The sequence below is a fragment of the Amblyomma americanum genome, chromosome 10 (assembly GCF_052857255.1).
Source record: "Amblyomma americanum isolate KBUSLIRL-KWMA chromosome 10, ASM5285725v1, whole genome shotgun sequence".
Lineage (NCBI taxonomy): Eukaryota > Metazoa > Arthropoda > Arachnida > Ixodida > Ixodidae > Amblyomma > Amblyomma americanum.
This window is the reverse complement of record NC_135506.1, coordinates 9,952,248-9,971,234: the sequence shown is the minus strand read 5'-3', so window position 1 is coordinate 9,971,234 and position 18,987 is coordinate 9,952,248. Positions and strand designations below refer to the sequence as shown.

At 49.9% G+C, this 18,987-nt stretch overlaps 1 protein-coding gene across 2 annotated transcripts in view; it reads left to right on the top strand.

The window, feature by feature from the left end:
* LOC144107959 (nucleolar protein 4-like) overlaps positions 1–18,987 on the top strand; it is a 114,581-nt gene that overhangs the window by 69,557 nt on the left and 26,037 nt on the right. For both annotated transcript variants that reach the window (XM_077641208.1, XM_077641209.1), the window contains exons 3-4: positions 8,280–8,417; positions 9,200–9,790. In XM_077641208.1, the coding sequence (XP_077497334.1) occupies positions 8,280–8,417; positions 9,200–9,790 (729 nt within the window). The remainder of the gene's footprint in view (positions 1–8,279; positions 8,418–9,199; positions 9,791–18,987) is intronic.

Here is an 18,987-nt window from a genome sequence, read left to right as displayed (position 1 = left end):
CGAAAAATACTAGAAACGGCCTGCGAGTGTTCTTTTTTTTGGAACATTATCAGATGAACAAGCAGTCCCGTTTCAGATGGGACAGCATCTGTCCCGTTCTGTCTTCCTCTGTGCGCGTCTTTAAAAAAAGGAGTATTGCGGTGAATTACTTTCACAATTTTCACAACTAGCACCACTGCGTGTTCTGTGCGAGTTATGCACGGAAAATATGAAAACGGATCTCCCTAGAACCACATTAAAATGATTCTGCAGCTTGTTACAGGCAAGCAGACTAAACAACACCAATGCGTTGAACAGGCGAGTCTGACTTAACGAAAAAAATTTCAAACTCAATTGCTTGCCTAAAACATTTTACAAAATGTACCCCGTTGCTAAATGCAGTGAAATGACGAATCTTTAAAGGACCTTGAAAGTACTTTTTCTCGTTGATAATATTAGCTTACCTAATTTTTATTAAAAAGCATCTTTTCATCTTTGTTATTAAGATATATTTCGTCGCTCTTAACGCGGCCCATTCTCAAAAGCCACTTCAGTCGCTGACGCACTTCAGCCTACGAACTTCCAAATGGCAGTTCGTAAAACGCTTTGTCGTTTCCAGTGCGGTTGCTGCAGTTTGGCGCACTGCACGCAGTCATAGCTGACAACTGCGTGGCTCACGGCCTCAGCAGAACCCCAAACCTGACGCCACACGTGTGCACGGGAAATGTGTGAAATGTAGCCGACAGCGTGGGCTCACGTGAGGCGTCGAGCTGACGAGGGGTCGCTCGGCACTGCGCCTGTGAAGTGAGCTTCACCGCGGAAAATTGAACACCTTACGTCATGAAAATCATGTGACCACCTCTCGGCGAATGGCGTTCAGAGCGGCGAGGGAAGGCAGACGCGCAGCTCTGCTCCCTGTGGGAGCTTATACCGGAACACTATATTGACCCGCCTGCTGCTGCCCTCCATGAGCCAGCGGTGGAACGTCTGGTTTGGCGCAGCGCTCACAGAGGGCGCCACCCACTCAAGCGTTGGCACTCGTTTTGAGTAAAGTCCCGCCTAGTTCAAACGCTCAACTGCTCAATGGAGTGGTGAGGAAAACTGACTCCCTCCCCAAGGAGAAGAGTTAGGGAACGACCTCTGTCCTCCTGACTCCCTGCAGGCCACGCTCCTCGTGTTATGTAGTCCCTATACGCATAAACTTGTTCCATGCAAACTTCCGGCTGTATTTTTGTCTCTTATTTCTTATATTTCACTACAGTGTATCACTGGCCGGTTATCAGTCACCTTTTTTGTGCTTCTCGACGCCTCTCCCGTGTCAGATAAACTTCCTTCTGGGCTGTACCCGTTGTGGGGCACAGGTGGCTTTGAGTTCACCACCTAAACAGAGAGCGCCCCTTTCTGCATTATTCACGTGCACCCGGGTGACTGACCACCAAGTTCAGACTTCCTGAAACCCACCCACCGCTGGGTATATGGAACTACAGGGACTTACGTTTTTATGTGCTGGATTAAAAAAAAAATCTTGTGCGGAAAATACTGGCCTAATCGAGAGCAAACACCGCTCACAAGACAGAATATTATTACTTTAGTTGTTTGAGATCTAAATAAACATCGGTACTTGCCTGTATTTGGTGGAATTAGCGAGAAACTTCTCGGCTAATAATAATAATTGGTTTTGTGGGAAGGTAATGGCGCAGTATCTGTCTCATATATCTTTGGACACCTGAACCGCGCCGTAAGGGAAGGGATAAAGGAGGGAGTGAAAGAAAGGAAGAATAGGTGCCGTAGTGGAGGGCTCCGGAATAATTTCGACCACCTGGGGATCTTTAACGTGCACTGACATCGCACAGCACACGGGCGCCTTAGCGTTTTTCCTCCATAAAAACGCAGCCGCCGCAGCTTTTGCAGACGCGAGCCAAGCAGCTGGTCTCACAAGCTGCGCCATCTGCCGAATGGCGAGGCAAACGATGTCTCGGCTCGGTGGATGCGAGAAGCGCGCCGTATGCCTCGCCGGACGGAAGATGGCGCAGCCTGTGAGACCGGCTGCTTGACTCGCGTCTGCAAAAGCTGTACTCGTAGCCGAGGACAGTTTCTCGCTAATTCCGCAAAATACAGACAAGTACCGATGTTTATTTAGATCTCAAACAACTTAGGCAATAATATTCTACCTTATGAGCGGTATTTTCTCTCGATTAGACCAGTATTTCGCGCAAAGGTATTTTTAGAAATCTGGCACATCAAAATGTAAGTCCCTGCAGAAGCTTGGAGCTTCGTAAAGCCTGGATTGTTTTTATCAGTCGCCCGTCCATAAGTCTGTTGGTTACTACTCTAGGCCAGAGCTAATAGAGTAAAGCTGGAGACTATTTAGTCAACTGCGTTATGGCCTTAGCAGAGGCTAGGTCGCTCAACATGGTTACCGCTCAGTAAGCGTTTGTTTATTCAACGTTGCTGAGACGACAACAAGGCAAGCAGAAAGACAGACGAAAACCGTAAAAGCAAAGTGTTTAAGATGTTAGCACATGCTCATGAATGGTGGAGCCTTCTCTTGCAGTAGTGCTAGCTGGCGCATGCGTGCGCCTTCGTTCCTTTCTCTTTTTTTTTCCAATACTTTGTTTTAATGAGATTCCTTTGTCTCTAGACTCACGCGAGTGGCCTGCTCCGTCCTCTCGGAGTCCTTTTAAATGTTTCGCTCCTTTCAGTGGTTTATAGACCTCATTATTGTAATCCTCAAAGCTGCTGTCCTTTTTGCCTCCCTAAATATTCCCCCTCATTCCCACCCCCGCCTCTTTCTCCCTTTCCCGCCTATGATTGGAAAAAAGTTTCTCACTTTGTGTGCGTCCATGGGTGGGGTGGCTGTGCCTGAAATTACCCTCGTGCATAACAATGCGCCTTCGCAAACTTCCTTCCCGCTCTCTTTCTCCCTTATTTCCTTTCTGCTCCCCTGTCTCAGATTCTCCCGTGAACTTCCCGCCCTCGCATCATCCAGCTCACGTTTGCTCTCCCCTCATCCCCGAGCTCCGTTAGTGCGTCGTAAATTTTTGTCGCTTCCTTCTTTTCTTCCCTCACCTAACTGCGTCTCCCCTTCATTATTATGCTCTTCCTGTCTTTCTACCTTCCTTCCTTGTCGCTATCTCAGCTTCTCTCCCGCTCTTTTGTGCGGAGCAGTTCTGTTGTCCTCGCGATGAACGAGGCAGTTACAACCGCCGCCCTTTCCTTCTTAACTAAAAAAAGGCAAGCTATTGCCATTCTCCTTCTTTCTCTCACCGCTCCCGACTCCCTAAATTCCTTCTCACCTATTCCCTGCTTGTTCTCTTGAAGCTGTTCCCGCTCCCACTTCTGTAAGCCTCCCCCCCCCCCCCCCCTCCCCCGCGCTGCCGCTGCATGCACGCCTGTTGCGTTGCTGCGGTCTTCGGCACGTCCTCCTATCGTAGACGACGCCTCGCCACTCTTTCCGCGTCCATTATCCCTCCCGTATTCCCTACCTCTTCCTCTTCATCCCGGTTCCCTGCGCCTCTTTGCCCTCCTTCCTGTCTCCCTCGGATTAACCTGGCGACGCGGAGCAGCTCGGCCTAGTTTTTCATGCCTCCTCCTAACCCTGGTTAGCGGCGCTTCCCCTTTCCGGCCCTCGGTGCCATTCTTTCATGCTTTTCAGTGGTCCTGTTTCGATCCCGTTTTTCCTGCTCGCTCCCCACTTGGCTTCCCTCACGCACTCTCACTACATCTTTCCTTCAGTGCGCCACAGCCTTGATTGGGCTGTGCGGCGTCGCTGCTTTTGTCTCTTCGTTTTTCATCGAAGGCGCTCCCTTTTATCCCCTTTCGCTCCTCTATTTCCCTCTCCGTGGGTGCTTTGTCTTTCGCACCAAAAATTGAGGGAAGAAGGAAGTTTGTGCTGGCTTTCTTCGTCATGGCGAAATTCTCGCCGCTCCCTAACTGGCGCGAGAAGTTTCGGGATGCAGCGTGTGAGCTCGGAAGAAGAGAAAAGTGAAGATAACGGAGACAGTGGGAGAGCGGATATAGCTGACAGTCATTAATGACGCCAACGTGTGTGCGCTCCAAGATCGCACACCGTTCCCTGTTGGCATCGCGACAGGAAAGTACTTCATGGCAACCCAACCCCGCACGCCACTCTCGAGCATCGAGCACAGTTTGGATGTTTTCCTTGTGTTAGTTTTCCACGTCGGGGTACTATTAAGCTAGCGCGACTTTTCATCAGGTTGATAGTTCAGAGTATTATCGATAGCGTTTCAAGGCGGAAGTCTTTTCCTGGTTGGCTTTCTAGGAAGTGACTTCAATCCCGTGGTTGGAGATAGGTAGCAGGCACTATAAAGATATACTGAAAGCCTGGTAAAGGACACACCTCAAGAAAAGCGTAGCGCCCTGCGACGCTTACTTGACGCCCCAAAGAAGCCAGCCCAGACCCTGGCCCGGTGCTTAGGAGCCCAGAGAAGCGCAGGTAGCTGGTGGTAGAGCGAAACTTGTCGTTGTGCCAATTGGTGCATATCTTGAGATGAAGTTATCGCTTAGATGGCATGAAGTCAAACTAGCGCCTTTTCGTGTGTTCCTGTCAAATGTTCGTATTTTCAGGCGCTGACTTCGTCCAAATTAGACAGTCGTCTTATATACGGCCCCAAGTGGTTGCGCCACCTGTCGTCGGCGACGAAAAACGCTGTCGGGGCAGCTGACGCCCGTTCTCCTTGTTTTTGTGGCGACATAGGATTAGCATAACACGACATAGGATTAAGAATTCAAGTTATTAAACTGAAGCTGTTGCCTTATCACTTTTGGCAACAATGGCTTGGCAAAGTTTTATTACTTTCACCAGGCTGCTGGAAACAGCTGGAAGGTTTTAGGGGCGACAGGCCAGCGTGTGACCGTGATGTCACCACATATTCAGCTCTCAATGATTGCGCCAGTGGCGCCCCCGTAAAGCGCAGTGTTCGAACTTAGTCTTTCCGGAGAAAGATATTCTCAAACGCTATCCCTAAGACCTCGACATACGAACAACTGATTGACACAGACACAATGGCGCAACTGGCACCTTTAATCACTAAACGGTTGAGAATAAATAGCGATACGCTACACGTCCTTTGTCGCTAGAGTTCTTTCACTGCTCCATTCATCACCGAGTGTCATTTGAGGCCAGTATTATGCCTTTAAAATATCTTGACTTCTTTCTCTCTGAGCCGCCGTGTCCTTTTTCACGTCATTTCACAAGGTCTGCGAAGTTCTAATGTCACAAGTCTGCATCCGGCAGTTGTTAACCTTCCGGAAAGCACTGACCCTGTACTTCCATTATTAGCCTCTAACTTTGCCTCCCGGAATGCATGGCCTCTACCCTTCTGTCATTTAGCTTGCAAAAGTTTTTGGAATTCCTGAAAGCGTGGACCTTAGCTCTTCGTTGTTAGCATCCCGGAAAGCATGGCCCCTAGCCTCCTGTTGTTAGCCCCCAAACAACTGTTAGCCTCCCGTTGTTAGTCTTTCATCCGTTCTTGGCACTCCTGATTGCATGGACACTAGCCCTCCGTTGTCAGCATCAGGATCACTGTTAGCCTGAACCTTTGTTGGCCTACCTTAAAACATGGACCTTAGCCTGTCATTGTTAGCATCCCGGAAAGCATAGCCCCTAGCGCCTCCGTTGTTAGCCTCCAGATCACTGTTAGCCTCTTGTTGTTTGGCTCGCAACTGTTCTTGGCCTCCCCGAAAGCATGTTCTTTTGCCTGCCGCTGTTAGCATCCGGAAGAACATAGTCCCCGTTTTCTTGTAGTTAGTCTGCAGACTGTTTGCCTCTCGGTCCTTCCTTTCATCCCGTTTATCCTTCCATATGTAGGCCAGGGCCTTCCGGACTCGATGAATGCGTAGGCTAGTTGAGAGAGAAAAAAAGGCTGTTCGCGTTCTGCTCAATAGTACTCGGATTTCCAGCCCAAAACTCGGCCAGGCGTACTGCCACGAACGTGACCACTTGACGTTTCATTCTGGTGACAGGCATGACCGCCTGTTGACGCTTCACCGGGCGAGGAGGATGGTACGCGCGAACCTCCCTCTTTCTCACTCACTCTCACAAATTTTAACCTGCACTCTCTGGCGTCGTGCTAGCACGGCTTCCACGGCGAAAAATAAATGAAAGCACTCGCTGAATCAGGGGAGACAGAAAAGGCAGCAGGCAATCCGCGTGCCGTGGAGGCAAAATGGAGGTACGGAAGAAAGGAACGGCGTAGGCTTCGCGTGCAAGTGGCCTGCATGTACGTTGTGTGCATGTTCGTGGGAGCTCTCGCAGCAACGCCACATCGCCCTCGTGGAACGAGCAAACACGTACAGACACACACGCAGAGAGCACACGCAAAGCCATGCTCCTAGGCCACCACCAAAGAGCGACAGACAGGCCGAGAAGGCTCGGAGAGAGCCGCCCGCGCCAACTTTGGAAGTCGATGAGGAGCTCCCTCTGTAGGGAGAAAAGGGAGGTAGGAGTGGGGGAGGGGAGCGCCGGCGCAAACTCGGGAGAACTCGCCGGGCGGAGCGAGCGAGCTTTCTCCCTCGGTCTTTTCCCTATAGTTGTGCCACCGGGGGGAGGAGGGGAGAGGTGGAATGAGAGACTAGCGCCGCTCGCGTGATTCGGGAGGAAGTGGTTTTTGTACGGAGAGGCGAAGAATGGAGAAGGAAATGGAGATGAGGAACTAGGGTGCTGAGGAGCGTGTGTTAGTTGCGGAGATGGGGGGGGGGGGGGGGTAAAGGAATCGGGACAACGGGAAGTTTGGGGAAAAGCATGACGACGAGGTGGGGAAAGTGCGTGAAAAATGCAAGGAGGGGGAGGGGGTGTGCTTCACAAGCAGCCTGCGACTTTCCTCCTTCCGCCACGACCGGCGTGGGTGCTGCTGACAACATCCTTCCTCCGCCCGCCCCCATCCCGCTGCTGTGGCTGCGGGAACTCGGAGTCATCGATTAAAAGGAACCCCCTTCTCCCGCGAGCGCAACTTTTACTTTTGGAAGTTCGCTGCGCCGTGCGTGCGTGTGCGCGAGTGTGAGGCTGGGGGAAAGAATTGGTGCGGGATCTGAAATGTGGCCCGTGCACGGGAAAGTAGACGTGTGTATACGAAAAAGATAAAACGCGCTTTGTTTTGACACTGGATGGCTCTTGCCTTGCCTTACTGCCCAGAAGAGTATGCATTGTGTCTGGCTCTTCTGCGCTGAGCGGTGTCAGAATAGTGGGTAGAAAGATTTGCCAGCGCTAGTTCGAGACGACTCAAAGTGTAATAGTACAAAAGAGTTGTTGACGGCCTGCTGTTTATAGAGCGGGCGCACCTAACGTCATGTCTCCGTCGGTTCAGGGCAGGCTGTGAAGTCGGGAAGGGGGCGGGGTGTCCTTTACAGCTGTCGTTGGCATAGTAGCATTGCGGGTCACCAACGTCATGACCTCACATAAGCGAGAAGTTGGCCACGTGACCTTACGCCATGAAGTCAACGTAAATAGAGCCATCCGGCGCAGAGGAGTCCCAGCAGCCCACGTGACCTCCGCGCCGTGACCTCACTGCGCGCATGCTTCGAAGAGAACATGAGAAATTCAGAAATCGCAAAATCATACATCGTAAAAGCGTATACAACAAACAGCTGCGCTCTATAGACGCACCATCGTAGAGGCGTTTTTTGCATCTTTCTCACAAGCTCATGTCAGATCGGAAGAAAACCGATTTTAGCGCCGTTTGGTAGGCAACCCCGGCTTAGTCGACCAGTGTACGAGAGTGTACGTGCACAACGTTCAACGGCTTCCGCTTCCTCGTGCAGACTCACGGGAATTCCTGTGAACTTGCAACTCACCGAAGCATTATGTCGTCGATTACCACTTCACGTGTAAAAGTAAGGGAAGGCGGGTTTTCCACACAGATTCTGCCGTTTCATCTGAATACTGATTGTTCATCTTTTATTGCTCAGGGTAGCTCTTGTAGAAGAAAAAGATTGAATTTTAGCCGCTTCTTCTGTAATGAATGACACAAGCGCGACCGTTTCGGATAACTTGGAACCAGCGGTTACCCGTCACTTAAGGGCGGCTCCCAGGTTAGAACTCTGGTTTCGAGCTAGAGCATCGGTAATACATGAGAAGTAAGCACTCGCTTGCATATGGTGGAGAGGTTTGCCTGGTGGCTCCCCTGACCCTCTGGTGCAGATAAAAACGGCGAAATATTTGTTTTCACTCGCGTGATGCCTCTAGAGGTCGCTAATGTTCGACCACTTGCAAACTTCACTGCGACAGCGTCGAGCACGAGTCTCTCTTAGGCCTGACGCTTTTCCGCTCTCTTTGCTCGCAGAAGGGCAGCGATGGGGAGACGACGGTGTACAAGCGGGTGGCAGTGGTGGAGAACTTCTTCGAGATCATCTACGGAGTCCACGTTGAGATGGACGGCCGCGGGGGAAAGCACGCCGGACAGAAGAGGACCTACAAGGCGGTAAGCTTAACTACCGTGCTGATTCTTGCTTTACGTGCTTGTCCCTCCCTGTGTGTGTGTGTATGTGGCGGGAAGGGGGGGGGAGGAGCTGTGTATGTGTGGACATAGCTCTGCACATGCTGTTGGCATGGATCACAGAAAGTGAAAGGCCCAAGAGAAAAGGCATAGGGAGCGAGACCTACTTTCTGCTTTGCCCTGTGAATTTCTGCGATGGTTATCTGCGCGTGCGTGGCATCCCCATGTGTGCTGCTTGTGCTGCCGTGCCATGTTTTAAGACAGCTGTTGCAGTGTTCGGATCTATATTCTAGCGGCACGTTTACAGAACTCAAGCGAAGCTCCAGCACTAATGCGGACAGGATGGGGGAAAGGGTGGTGTAGGGGTGTAAACAAGACAACCTCTGTTTAAGCACCGAGGTCAAATGCTCGCAAGCGCCTAAGCTGGCCGAATTTAAGCGAGGTACTTGGCTTAGTATATCGCCTGCGACTGAATAAAAATCAGGCCAGTTTTAAACACCTTCAACAAGGCTGTTTCATGGCCATTTGGTTGCTCCTATTGATGAAAACGTAAGTGCGCAACAAGACGGTGACACGTCCTTGTCTGTGTCTCTTTCATGTCCCCGTCTTCTTGTGCGCTTAAGTTTTCGTCAAATATCTTGCTCATCTTCTCGTCTCCATTTCGAGAGGCATGGAGTCAGTTTTTTTTCCCTTTATGTTACTCTTGCTTTCACATTATGGGTATGTGTCTAAGAGGTTCTTTCTTTTCTGGCTGTTTCTGCGCGCAGATCGCGGAGCTGTACGCTTTTCTGCCCCGCGAAGCTGTCACGCACTTCCTGATGTCCTGCTCCGACTGCCAGAAGAGGATGCACCTCACCAACGGAGCGCTGAGCGTGGTCGCCCCCGCTGCTGCTCCTTCGAACGCCGACACGCCCGCGCTCAACTCGAGCGGCAACTGTAGCAACAACGGGGCAGCAACGCCCGCAGCAGCCGTTCCACCCCCACCAACGACAACGACCGCGGGCTCCCCCGGTTACCAGGGCAACAGCTGCAACAACAACAGCCGCGAAGCCGTCGGAGCCGGAGCCACCAGCTGCCGACCCGGAAGCAGAGCATCCGGAAGAAGCAGTCCCTCCCGCGACGTCACTGCATGCGCAGGTGGCGCCCCCACCACTCCGGCGGCAAGTTCCGCGGCTTCATCCCCAGGTGGCGCTTCGAGCGATGCCGGCAGCGCCCCCGCGGCGCGTGCGGCCGCGGCGCGCATCATCGCGCCCGTGTCGGCGGCCGATCTCGACTTCAGCGTCCCCATCACGACGGCCTACTTGAAACACATGAGGAGCCTCGGCCTGTCTGACGAGGATGCCTTCAACCCGAGGGAGGTCAGTGCGGTGTTCTGTTCATATCTCAGTCTATCTCGACGCGCTGTTTTGCTAGTCCCGTGTCACTGCGTTGATCACTGCGTGTCGACACGTACTACTTGTTGCTTCGCGAGAAAGTGTCTCCTCTCGCTCTCGGCTACGCCGAGGTCGTCTGCTGCTCCTGCGTCGCGCTGCGTCTTCTCGCCTTTTTTCGCGTCGCCCCCTGCTGAGCTCGCGCGTTTCGGCGCGCCTTGCGACTCGGGGCCGATTCGGTTTGGAAATGCCACTCTGTGTGCTAATGTCATGGCGCGCCAGAAGCTGTTACACTGCTTGTTTTCGTTGGCGTCGAGTCGGGCAGCTGACTTGTTCATATTTTTGTTCTCTCTCTCTCTTCCCGCACTTCGCGCGGAGAGCTGAGAATGTGTAGCTAACGGTATGACTTCGTTTCTGTTTATGTTTTTTTTTTTTGTAAACGAGGTAGAGGGGAGAGATTTCTTGAAGGAGTGGTAACCTTTTCCCATTCGTTCCGCGCGAATTTTAGGCACGAATTGTGTTTATATTCATGCGCGATGCTGCTGTCCGGTAGGTTCGCCATAGGGCACGTAGCATCCTTGCGGCTTTCGCTACGTTTATAACGGAGAAGCTGTCAGCTAATACCAAATTGTTTACTATGGAAAGAGAATGGATTCGTCAATAGGCTGCCAAAATTTATGGAAGTTACAAAAAGGTTAGGAAAAAAATTAACGCCAAAATTTTGTTATCAACCAACCTGAGGAGTCGTGCGCAGTGTGAAGCTCCTTTTTGTAGAAAATTTTGCGCCCGAAATCTTTCTGGGGCCGTTTTGTTTAGTTTTAAAACAGCGTATTCTTCGAAGTAAATAATCAGTGAATGCGTTGCCTTTTGTTTCGCTGTACATTTGGAGCACTAGTAATATGTAAATATTATCGACTTGCTGGCTTTGTGTGGCAAAATATTTGTGTGATTTTTTCGTGCCAGCATCTTTTTCTGGACTCTTTCATCGTATCGCTCCAGAATCAAAAGTGGTCTGGCTTCGCGCGCCAGTCCTGACTAAACAATGTGAAAACCAAGCTGTTAAGGAAAAATGTATATGACAATTCGTGCAAATGGTTATTTTTTTAGCACTGCCTTTCAAAATGTTCTCCTTTCTTCCGAGTTGCGTAGAGGTATTAAATAAAATTTCTTTAACTTTGAACTAGTGAGCAGAATTCCTGGTAGAGCGGATAGCGGTTTGTCGCCAAACGGTTGCCGATGTCAGTGCACGTTAAAGATCCCCAGGTGGTCGAAATTATTCCGGAGCCCTCCACTACGGCACCTCTTTCTTCCTTTCTTCTTTCACTCCCCCTTTATCCCTTCCTTTAAGGCGCGGTTCAGGTGTCCAACGATATATGAGACAGATACTGCGCCACTTCCTTTCCACAAAAAACCAATTATTAATTCAGGAGTCATTACTTTCGCTCCACTGCAACGTCAACAAACTTGTTACGCTTCAGGAAACGGCGCGTAAACCTGTTGCTTAGGCAGCTGTTTCCGAGTGCTCATTACCCAATTTGCGGAACTGTATCTGCGTACGTACATGAGGACACTTGTACTCATTTATTAGAAGGAGAGTTCAGAATGGTTCGAAAGACCGGCGTGATTTTTCTTTTCCGTAATTGATTGCGCTGTGCACCGAATTCCTGGATTGAACTATCCTATTCGTTTGCGCCGTTGAAGCGTCATGAATTGCTGGTATTAATTTGCAGCCATTGTCCTATACACGCCAGTCGGTATTTCTTCGTATCCTGCGCACTTCGGCACTTCGGCGCAAGTTCTGTTTCGCCTCTCACTGGCCAGCTTACGTCACGACGATGGACCAATTACGGGCATGAGGTTTATGACGTCATTTAAAACGTCCGCGTGGGGTAGGCAGCGGCCGCAGGCGCGATGAGTAAAGGATGTTCACTTCTTTTGTTCATACTGCGAACTACACACGTCTTGCGTCGGAGAATAACATTTGTTCCCACCTTGACGCTGTGAACCAATGGACGAGATTACTGAAGAACTTAATCTCACCTGAACAATTGCATTCAAAGATTACTACAAGGGACTGAGCGGTTCTGCGAAATGTATGTTCAGATTGTTGAATTCTCCCGAAGGCATAGCTTTATTGTCATACGCGCGTTGTAGGCATACTCGGGCCACCCGAAGTGCGAATCTTTCATGTGGTACCTCTCGCATGTCTTTCGTTCGCCGATCAAAGTACTGGCCTCTAAGGTCTAGTCTCTGTCGTTTTGTTTAGCTTTTTGTTCACCACTGTGGCACCGGTGTGCTGTACGAGTGACCTTTGGTTACATATGCACTTACAAACTTAGCTGTTAGCTCATGGAAGTCAGGTTGCAAAAGCCTTATGTTTACCTTTTCCAAATGCACTATAGTGCTGAATACCGCAGAACATTAGCACGCTGCGTTCATGCGTTCACTATGTTGTGAACAGTCTATGCTGTGTCGAGGTGCAGTATCATTCGTTTATTCACTCCTTAGCGCGTTTGTCTTCGCGCTTCAATTTTCCTCCGCGTCCTTCGTACGCCGCCCCTTCCGCAAGGACAGCGCGACTGTCTCTGCGTTTGTGGGCCAAGAGCTCGTGCGAAGAATTTTTCCATGGCTCTCCGAGCGCAGTCATCGCATGTCACTAGATTGCAATCACGCAATCCTACTTCAGCACACTAACAAAACCATGGGTGCGTATCTACAGAGCAATACATGGCATGTTCGGAGTTGCCTTAGGCAAATTTTTTTCAAAAATTCAGATACACAAATGAATCGCCCGCACCAACGGCTGCTGAAATGTTTTCCCGCCGATTAGCCGTAGAACCCCTGCAGTTCTATCGAGGCTACATTCCTTTTTTTCGTCTTAGCATTTCCTCTTTTTTTTTTATTCAAGACAAATCCGGATTACATATTTAACCATTCTCCTGTTTTTGAGGTGATAGAGGTAGTGCACGTTTACCGCGGCTAGCGTTCTCTATTGTTGTTGAGGTGAAATTGCAGAGCGGGTACAGCGAACACAAGTGTGTTGCCGCCGAAATTCAGTCCGGAAAAGAGTCTTTCGTATAAGCCGTAGTACGTACAGCCTTTGTCGGAAGTTTACAACCCAAGAAGTTCGCTTCCAAGCCCTGTGATGGGACTCCTGAAGCGTCCTCAGTATTGTGGCTCTGATCCATGGCTTTCCCTATTTTTCGAGAGTTACTTTCACCTTTAAGTAATTAGCGACGCTGGCGGCGCATAAACGAGCCGCACAGCGCCCCTTAAAAAAAGGTCTATAGACAGTTTATAGACTTCTTGTAGACGCTATTTCCTTCCTATAGAAACTTATTTTTGTCCATTCGTAGTCTGTAGACCGTCTATAGACAAAACTCTGCTACAAGTGTATGGCCATAAATCTATAGATTGTCTATACAGTCTATAGACTTTATAGACAGAAGTCTATGGACAGTCTATCGACTGTCTAAAAAAATTTGTAGGAGCGTGGCCCATAATGAAACAACTAGGGCCCTTTACTTTTGACGATTAAGAGCTGTAACTTCGCACTGCAGCGTTCTCAGTTCCAGTTCCGACAGGGTTAAAGATCGGGAAGCACGCGCTCGTCGCGCAGCGACCGAGCGACTCTCGGCGTTGTGGCGACACCGTGAAAAGGACGTCGCGACGTAAGCCCCCTCGCGACCGTTCCACGGCGGACAGCTAGGCCCGCGAGCAGGTGCGAAAGAAGAAGCTGCGAAATCGCGCCTGGTTCGAAAATAAATCGCAGTAAACACTTTCTCCGCCTGCGCTTTTGTCCCGTGTATCTCCTTTGCTTTTTCTTTTCTTCGCGCGGCTTCCTGCGATGCACTGCCTGGGATTCCTTAAACGAGCGCGGGCGAATCCGAGCACACACGCAGCCAGTGGCTGTCCTCCACCGGAACAATCGCTGGTTGAGGAGGTAAAGGGGGGGAGGGGTGTTGGGGAGGACGTAGCTCTTTTCACTATTGTGTTGAGCTGCCGCCGTACATAAGCACGCCTTTCTCTCTTTCGGCTTGTCGTTTAAAAGATACACTGTTGTGACTAGAGTTTTCCCTCTCTCTTCAGCGATAGGCAGATTGTCGTGCGTTGAAACATCAAGAGAAGAGGGCCAACGCGTGCGTGTGAAGGGGCAGTCGTGTAAACAATCCTTGTGTGCACCTCTTTGAAGGCGTAACTGAAGAGAATAGCGCAAAGGGCACGTAAAAATGTCAGTTAATTTTGGAGAGCACGCAGTGTTTCTTGCTGTGCTACCTCCTGTTATGGTATAGGTCTCGATTGGCACTTTAAACGTGTGGCGCTTGGACCTGCTTCCAGATCTCTCTTTTGTAAAAGGGAGCGCGCTAGAGGACGGCTTACTCTGTTTTTACTCCTTCCTGTTTTGAATGTATCCTTGTTATCTTACTCTCATATCCTACAATTCGTGCTATGGTCTTGCTCTTACTCCCCTTCTCTAGTAGCTGCTGTAATGTATTTATATTCATCCCGTTTAGTAGACTTTACACTAGCTCTTATCTAAGTACCTTTTATATTCCTCGATAAGAGCTTTATTTATACTCGTCCCCTATGTAGCAAATTGCACTAGCTCTTATCCAGGTACCTTTCCATATTCAGCAGCATCTGGGAGGTGCGTTGTATTGCGTTTCTTGTAGCATATCTGGCATCTTCACTCTCCGCGGATCAGAATTCATTATTATCACCCGTCGCAATCTCCTTAACTTCCTCCTCATCCCATCCATCGTCATCCATCTTATCTGGCTCCTTCTGTTTTATCTTGTTCCTTCTTAGTGCTTTCCCTAAGCATGCTTTTCCTCTTCTGTCGAAAAAATGTTATCTTCCGCCTTTTCTTTTTTCCTCTCTCTCTCTCTCTCTCTCTCGAGCAAGCGAGCCTACTGTCTTCATTGTGTTTCTCATCATTCAAAGTGTTATCTTTCTCCCCTTCTCTAACAGCCTCGTTATCTTCAACCTCCTCTCATAGCTGTGATAACTTGCGCCTCCTCTGTTTACCTTTGTTCATCGTCTTGCGTAACTTTTCCGTCCTCCTCCTCGTCGCCTCGTCAGGTTATTATTCTGGGCCTCCTCCCGCACAAACTAGCCCATTTTCTTCATTGCGTTCCACTGGACGTTTTCATCTCCCTCCGTGCCTCTTCCGAGAAAAGAGGTCGGAACAGCGGGCGGAATCTGCGGACGATGATCGCCTTCTTAGGAGCAGAGATAATGTCTTGAACACTACTTTACTCTTTGCGGGATGAAACGGCGAAACGCGAAAAATACCAGACGGGGCGAAAATTGTTTTGCTTTCGCAGAAGCGAACGAGAAACTGCGCGTCGTTTCGCTCTGCAAGCGTCGATCGCCGAAAAAAAAAAAAAAAAATCTCGGCGGGATGCTCGCGCGCTTCTTTCTTTTTCCGCTTTTATTTGTTATTTTTCGCGCATCTGCGGCAATTCGCGGTGCGTGTTTTATCGGTCTCCGCTTGCTTTCTGCGCCGCAGCAACGCTCGGCGAAAAGGGCACGGTTTCGACGGCGCTCGCTGCCGAGGTGGGTGGCGCGGGCAGTGTTTGCTGTTTGGTCTTCGTAAAAACGACGTTTGCGCAGACGCTGCCACTGTAGAGGGATTTGCGAAATGTTGCCGATCGGTGCCTCTCGCGCCGAGGTTCGGATTGAGGAGGAAAGGGGGAGGGGGAGTCTCTCTTGTCGCCTGTACTTTTTTTTTCTCCCCTTTGACGTTTTCAATAAAAGCGGAGTGACAAGTTTTGCTGGAAAGAATGAAAACATCGTTATATTTTTTTGTGCAGAAATGCATTCCGCGGCTTTGGCTTTAGATTTTCGCATCGACAGTTTTCCGTATGCACTGCAGAGCTAGCCTGTAAAAAAATCCGTGTCGAGTTTTATGAGGACAACAGTAAGGGCCAACTATGCTTTTATAAGAATAGACTGTGTATAATTGTCAAAACCGAGCAAAATGTAGCATTGTCAGCGTTAATTTAAATACGTTTGCGTAGTCCAGGCATTCGCGCGAATGTGCGCAAAACAATTCTCAGGCACCGTTTCAACAATTCTCTCTTTAGGAGTTTTCTTCACGCGCTTATTTAGGCGCCTCTGCACCTTCAGAAACGTGAAACATTGTCTTATGCCATATATTTAGCACGTATATTTAGTTGAGTACATTGGATGATAAGATACATAGTGAAATCAAAACTACACATAACGTCATAGTAAAACAGGAGAAACTTGATAACCGTTCGGCCTCTGAGAGCAGAATGCTGATTTAGATAAAGCCACTGTCATGGAAGGATGCTCAGAGTGCCCCCATTCTTACAGAGTTCTTGAAAAGCTGTGTGGGAGCACAGTGAGCAATCCCTGAGTTACAGAAGAACTAGGGAAGTGGTGCATTCCTAATAACTCTGTCAAAGACAAATGTGCATTACATAATGTACGTGGCCGCGTAAGTAGGAGAATGGGCTATGCATTTTATCCAGGTGTGTCCGGAAGGGGCAGAAGATGCAGAGGAGGATGTAGTGTTTCAAGAATACGTAGGCTTCTATGTGCGATCGGTGAAAATACATTCTGCTCCATTTTCACCCAACATTTTGAGCACGTGCCTGCATATTATTTTTTTTTTCCTTTACGAGGTGTAGCAATGTATGTGGTGGTGTTTTCTAATCCCGACAACGCCTCGTCTTGTAATGGCGAGTCAGTTGCATGGCGCTCTCGGATTTCTTGGTTGCTTAAAGCCGTTTCCATTATGCTTCCGTACCTGCTCGCTACGGATGGTCTACCGATCGCTGGCTACGGCTAGTTTAGTTCGAAATTCATGTTTAAAGGCCATGAGCAGCGTTAAGCACATACAAGACCCACACAGGCATTAGAAAGGGCTCAGGTGTTTGTGTATTAGGATTACTATGCCCACGTCTTCTGTATTTCGGGGTGTGCAAGATTTGTGAAGCGTTAAAATAAGAGTGGTATTCAGTAGTTCCCTTAAGTTCGCGAAAGGTGTTTTTGCCCCCCGTCGCTGTATGGTGAAGCACGCTTCATTTGCCTTTAAGTTTCGCTGCTTAATCCTCACATGTGCAATTAAAGCTTAATGAGAAGGACGCAGTGGACTTAACTGCCTACGTTCTGCTGGCACTTCGAATCCTACAGGAAATGTGCGTGTGTTGCTGTGGAAGTAGCATTGGGTAACGGCTTCGCCAGAGAGTTCTAAACATCCACATCAGCGTAGTACTGAAGGCACGGCAGGCGAAAGTATGTTTGGGAAATTTCAAACGCGGTATTATAGAAGCAGTTTAGTGTTCAAGTGAAGCATCCAGCGGTGTCGTACCATCTCCTGGCGGAGTCATGTGAAGCTGCAACAATGATAGTTGGTGGGCTTGATTGTTGTCTTCGTTCCTGTTTTTTTATTATTGTTTCCTCACATCAGTCAGGCGGAGTGTTCACAGAAGAAAGCTTCGAACTTAGTTAACACGCAGCAGTAAACATGTCAACTTGTCGGTGATACTCTGGCTTTGGCACCAAAGGGCTTGCCAATGTCACAGTCAGGGAGTGACATTGTGCATGATTGGAAGAAACCTTCATGTCGTGAAGAAGGTCCTTGCTATTTTTTTTAGTTCACTGTGTTTATTTCCTTGGCATTCAGGGAGAGATATGACAGATGAATGGCTCAAACCATTGTTACTTGGAAGTGCGAGCAATACCGGAACACGACACGGAAGGGAGACACACACACACATGCGCACGCACAAAGATTCATGGCGATGCCGGAAACGAAAGGAGGAGTCTTCTCGGGAAGAGTTCCTTGGGGAGTGCGGGGAATTGAGGGACGAGTGGAAGGTCCAGTCAGACGCCGAAGTGGGCCGGCAATAACAAGATGAAGGCAACAAAGCGAGCGCGGAATGAGTACAGGAACCCAGATGTGGTATGATATGCGACGGCCGCCTATTCGTCTAGTGGCTGGGGAGATGGGGCTCTCGGGAGTGGGAAAAAAGGGAATATATGGTGTCTGGAACACATTCCAGAGTGGAAAGGTCAGAGGCAAGTGGCGGGAGAACAACTAAACTTCGCCGGCACTCAAAAGAGTAAGCTATGAAGACGCCAAGTGACCTCACAACTGACGGACGGTATTGCACGGAGGAGCGACGGGAAACCGCCAGTAAGGCCAGAACTAGGACGAGAAAGGTTGGGGAAGTAAAGGCGAGAGCTGGAACCCTGACGCGAACGGGAAAAGTGGAGGCAGCGCTAGGGAAAAATCGGGAGGCTGAAATGAAGGGAACAGAGGGAAAGGACACTACGTGGTCGTGTCTTTGTACAAAGACAAAAAAAAGACGCTGGGCGCTGCTGGAGAGAATATTCAAAGGGTAAAAGGGGAAAATGCTGCAACGGTGAAAGAGAAGCAGCTTTGGGGACGCAGAAAGAAGAAAAGCGAGAGATGAACCGAGCTCTGAGAAAAAAAAGTGAAAGCTAAAATAACGAGGACCGGCTACAGCTATATATATGGCGCTGCCGGCGTTCCTGTACCGCGCGGGAAGTTTAGGGAGCGAACGAAGACAGGAGCGTGGCTGGCTGAAAGATGAGGAAAACGGGTCACGCGGAGGGAGAGGTTGGAGCGCCTCTCCCAGCCAGACCTCGGCGGCGGCTGCGAGAGGAGGCGGAAAAGAGAAAACAAGCATAGCGGCCGGTAAGCGCACGACGAAAAAGAAACCGGGACGAACGGGGCCGGCGAGGATTTTCAGAACAAGCAGTCTTGCGGGGAAGGGTGGAGCGATGAATCCAGCGGTGTGGTGGCTGCGGGGCCAAAAATAAAAAATAAAAACCACCGGTTGCGCGCTGGAGCCAGCGCTTTTGAGGGAGAGCTCAGTGGATCGAGGAGGAAGGGGGAGAATGTTCGGTCGTGGAGATGGGCAAAGTGGCGCTGACGCGGAGAAAGGGAAGCGCCTCTCCCGCTGATCGAAAGAAACGCAGCGCCAACGCTCGATCCGGGTCGGGAACACGCGGGAGAGCAAGAAGTTTCTGGGGACTACAGTGGGGAGAACCGGGAGCGGGAAAATGGTTTCGGTGGGGGAGGGGCGGTAGGGAATGGGGAGTGGAGGGAGGCACGAGGGCGCTTGGAGGAGATGAGAGAGGATAAAAAGTTTCCTGGGCACTGAGGCAGAGGGAAGGAAGGAGGC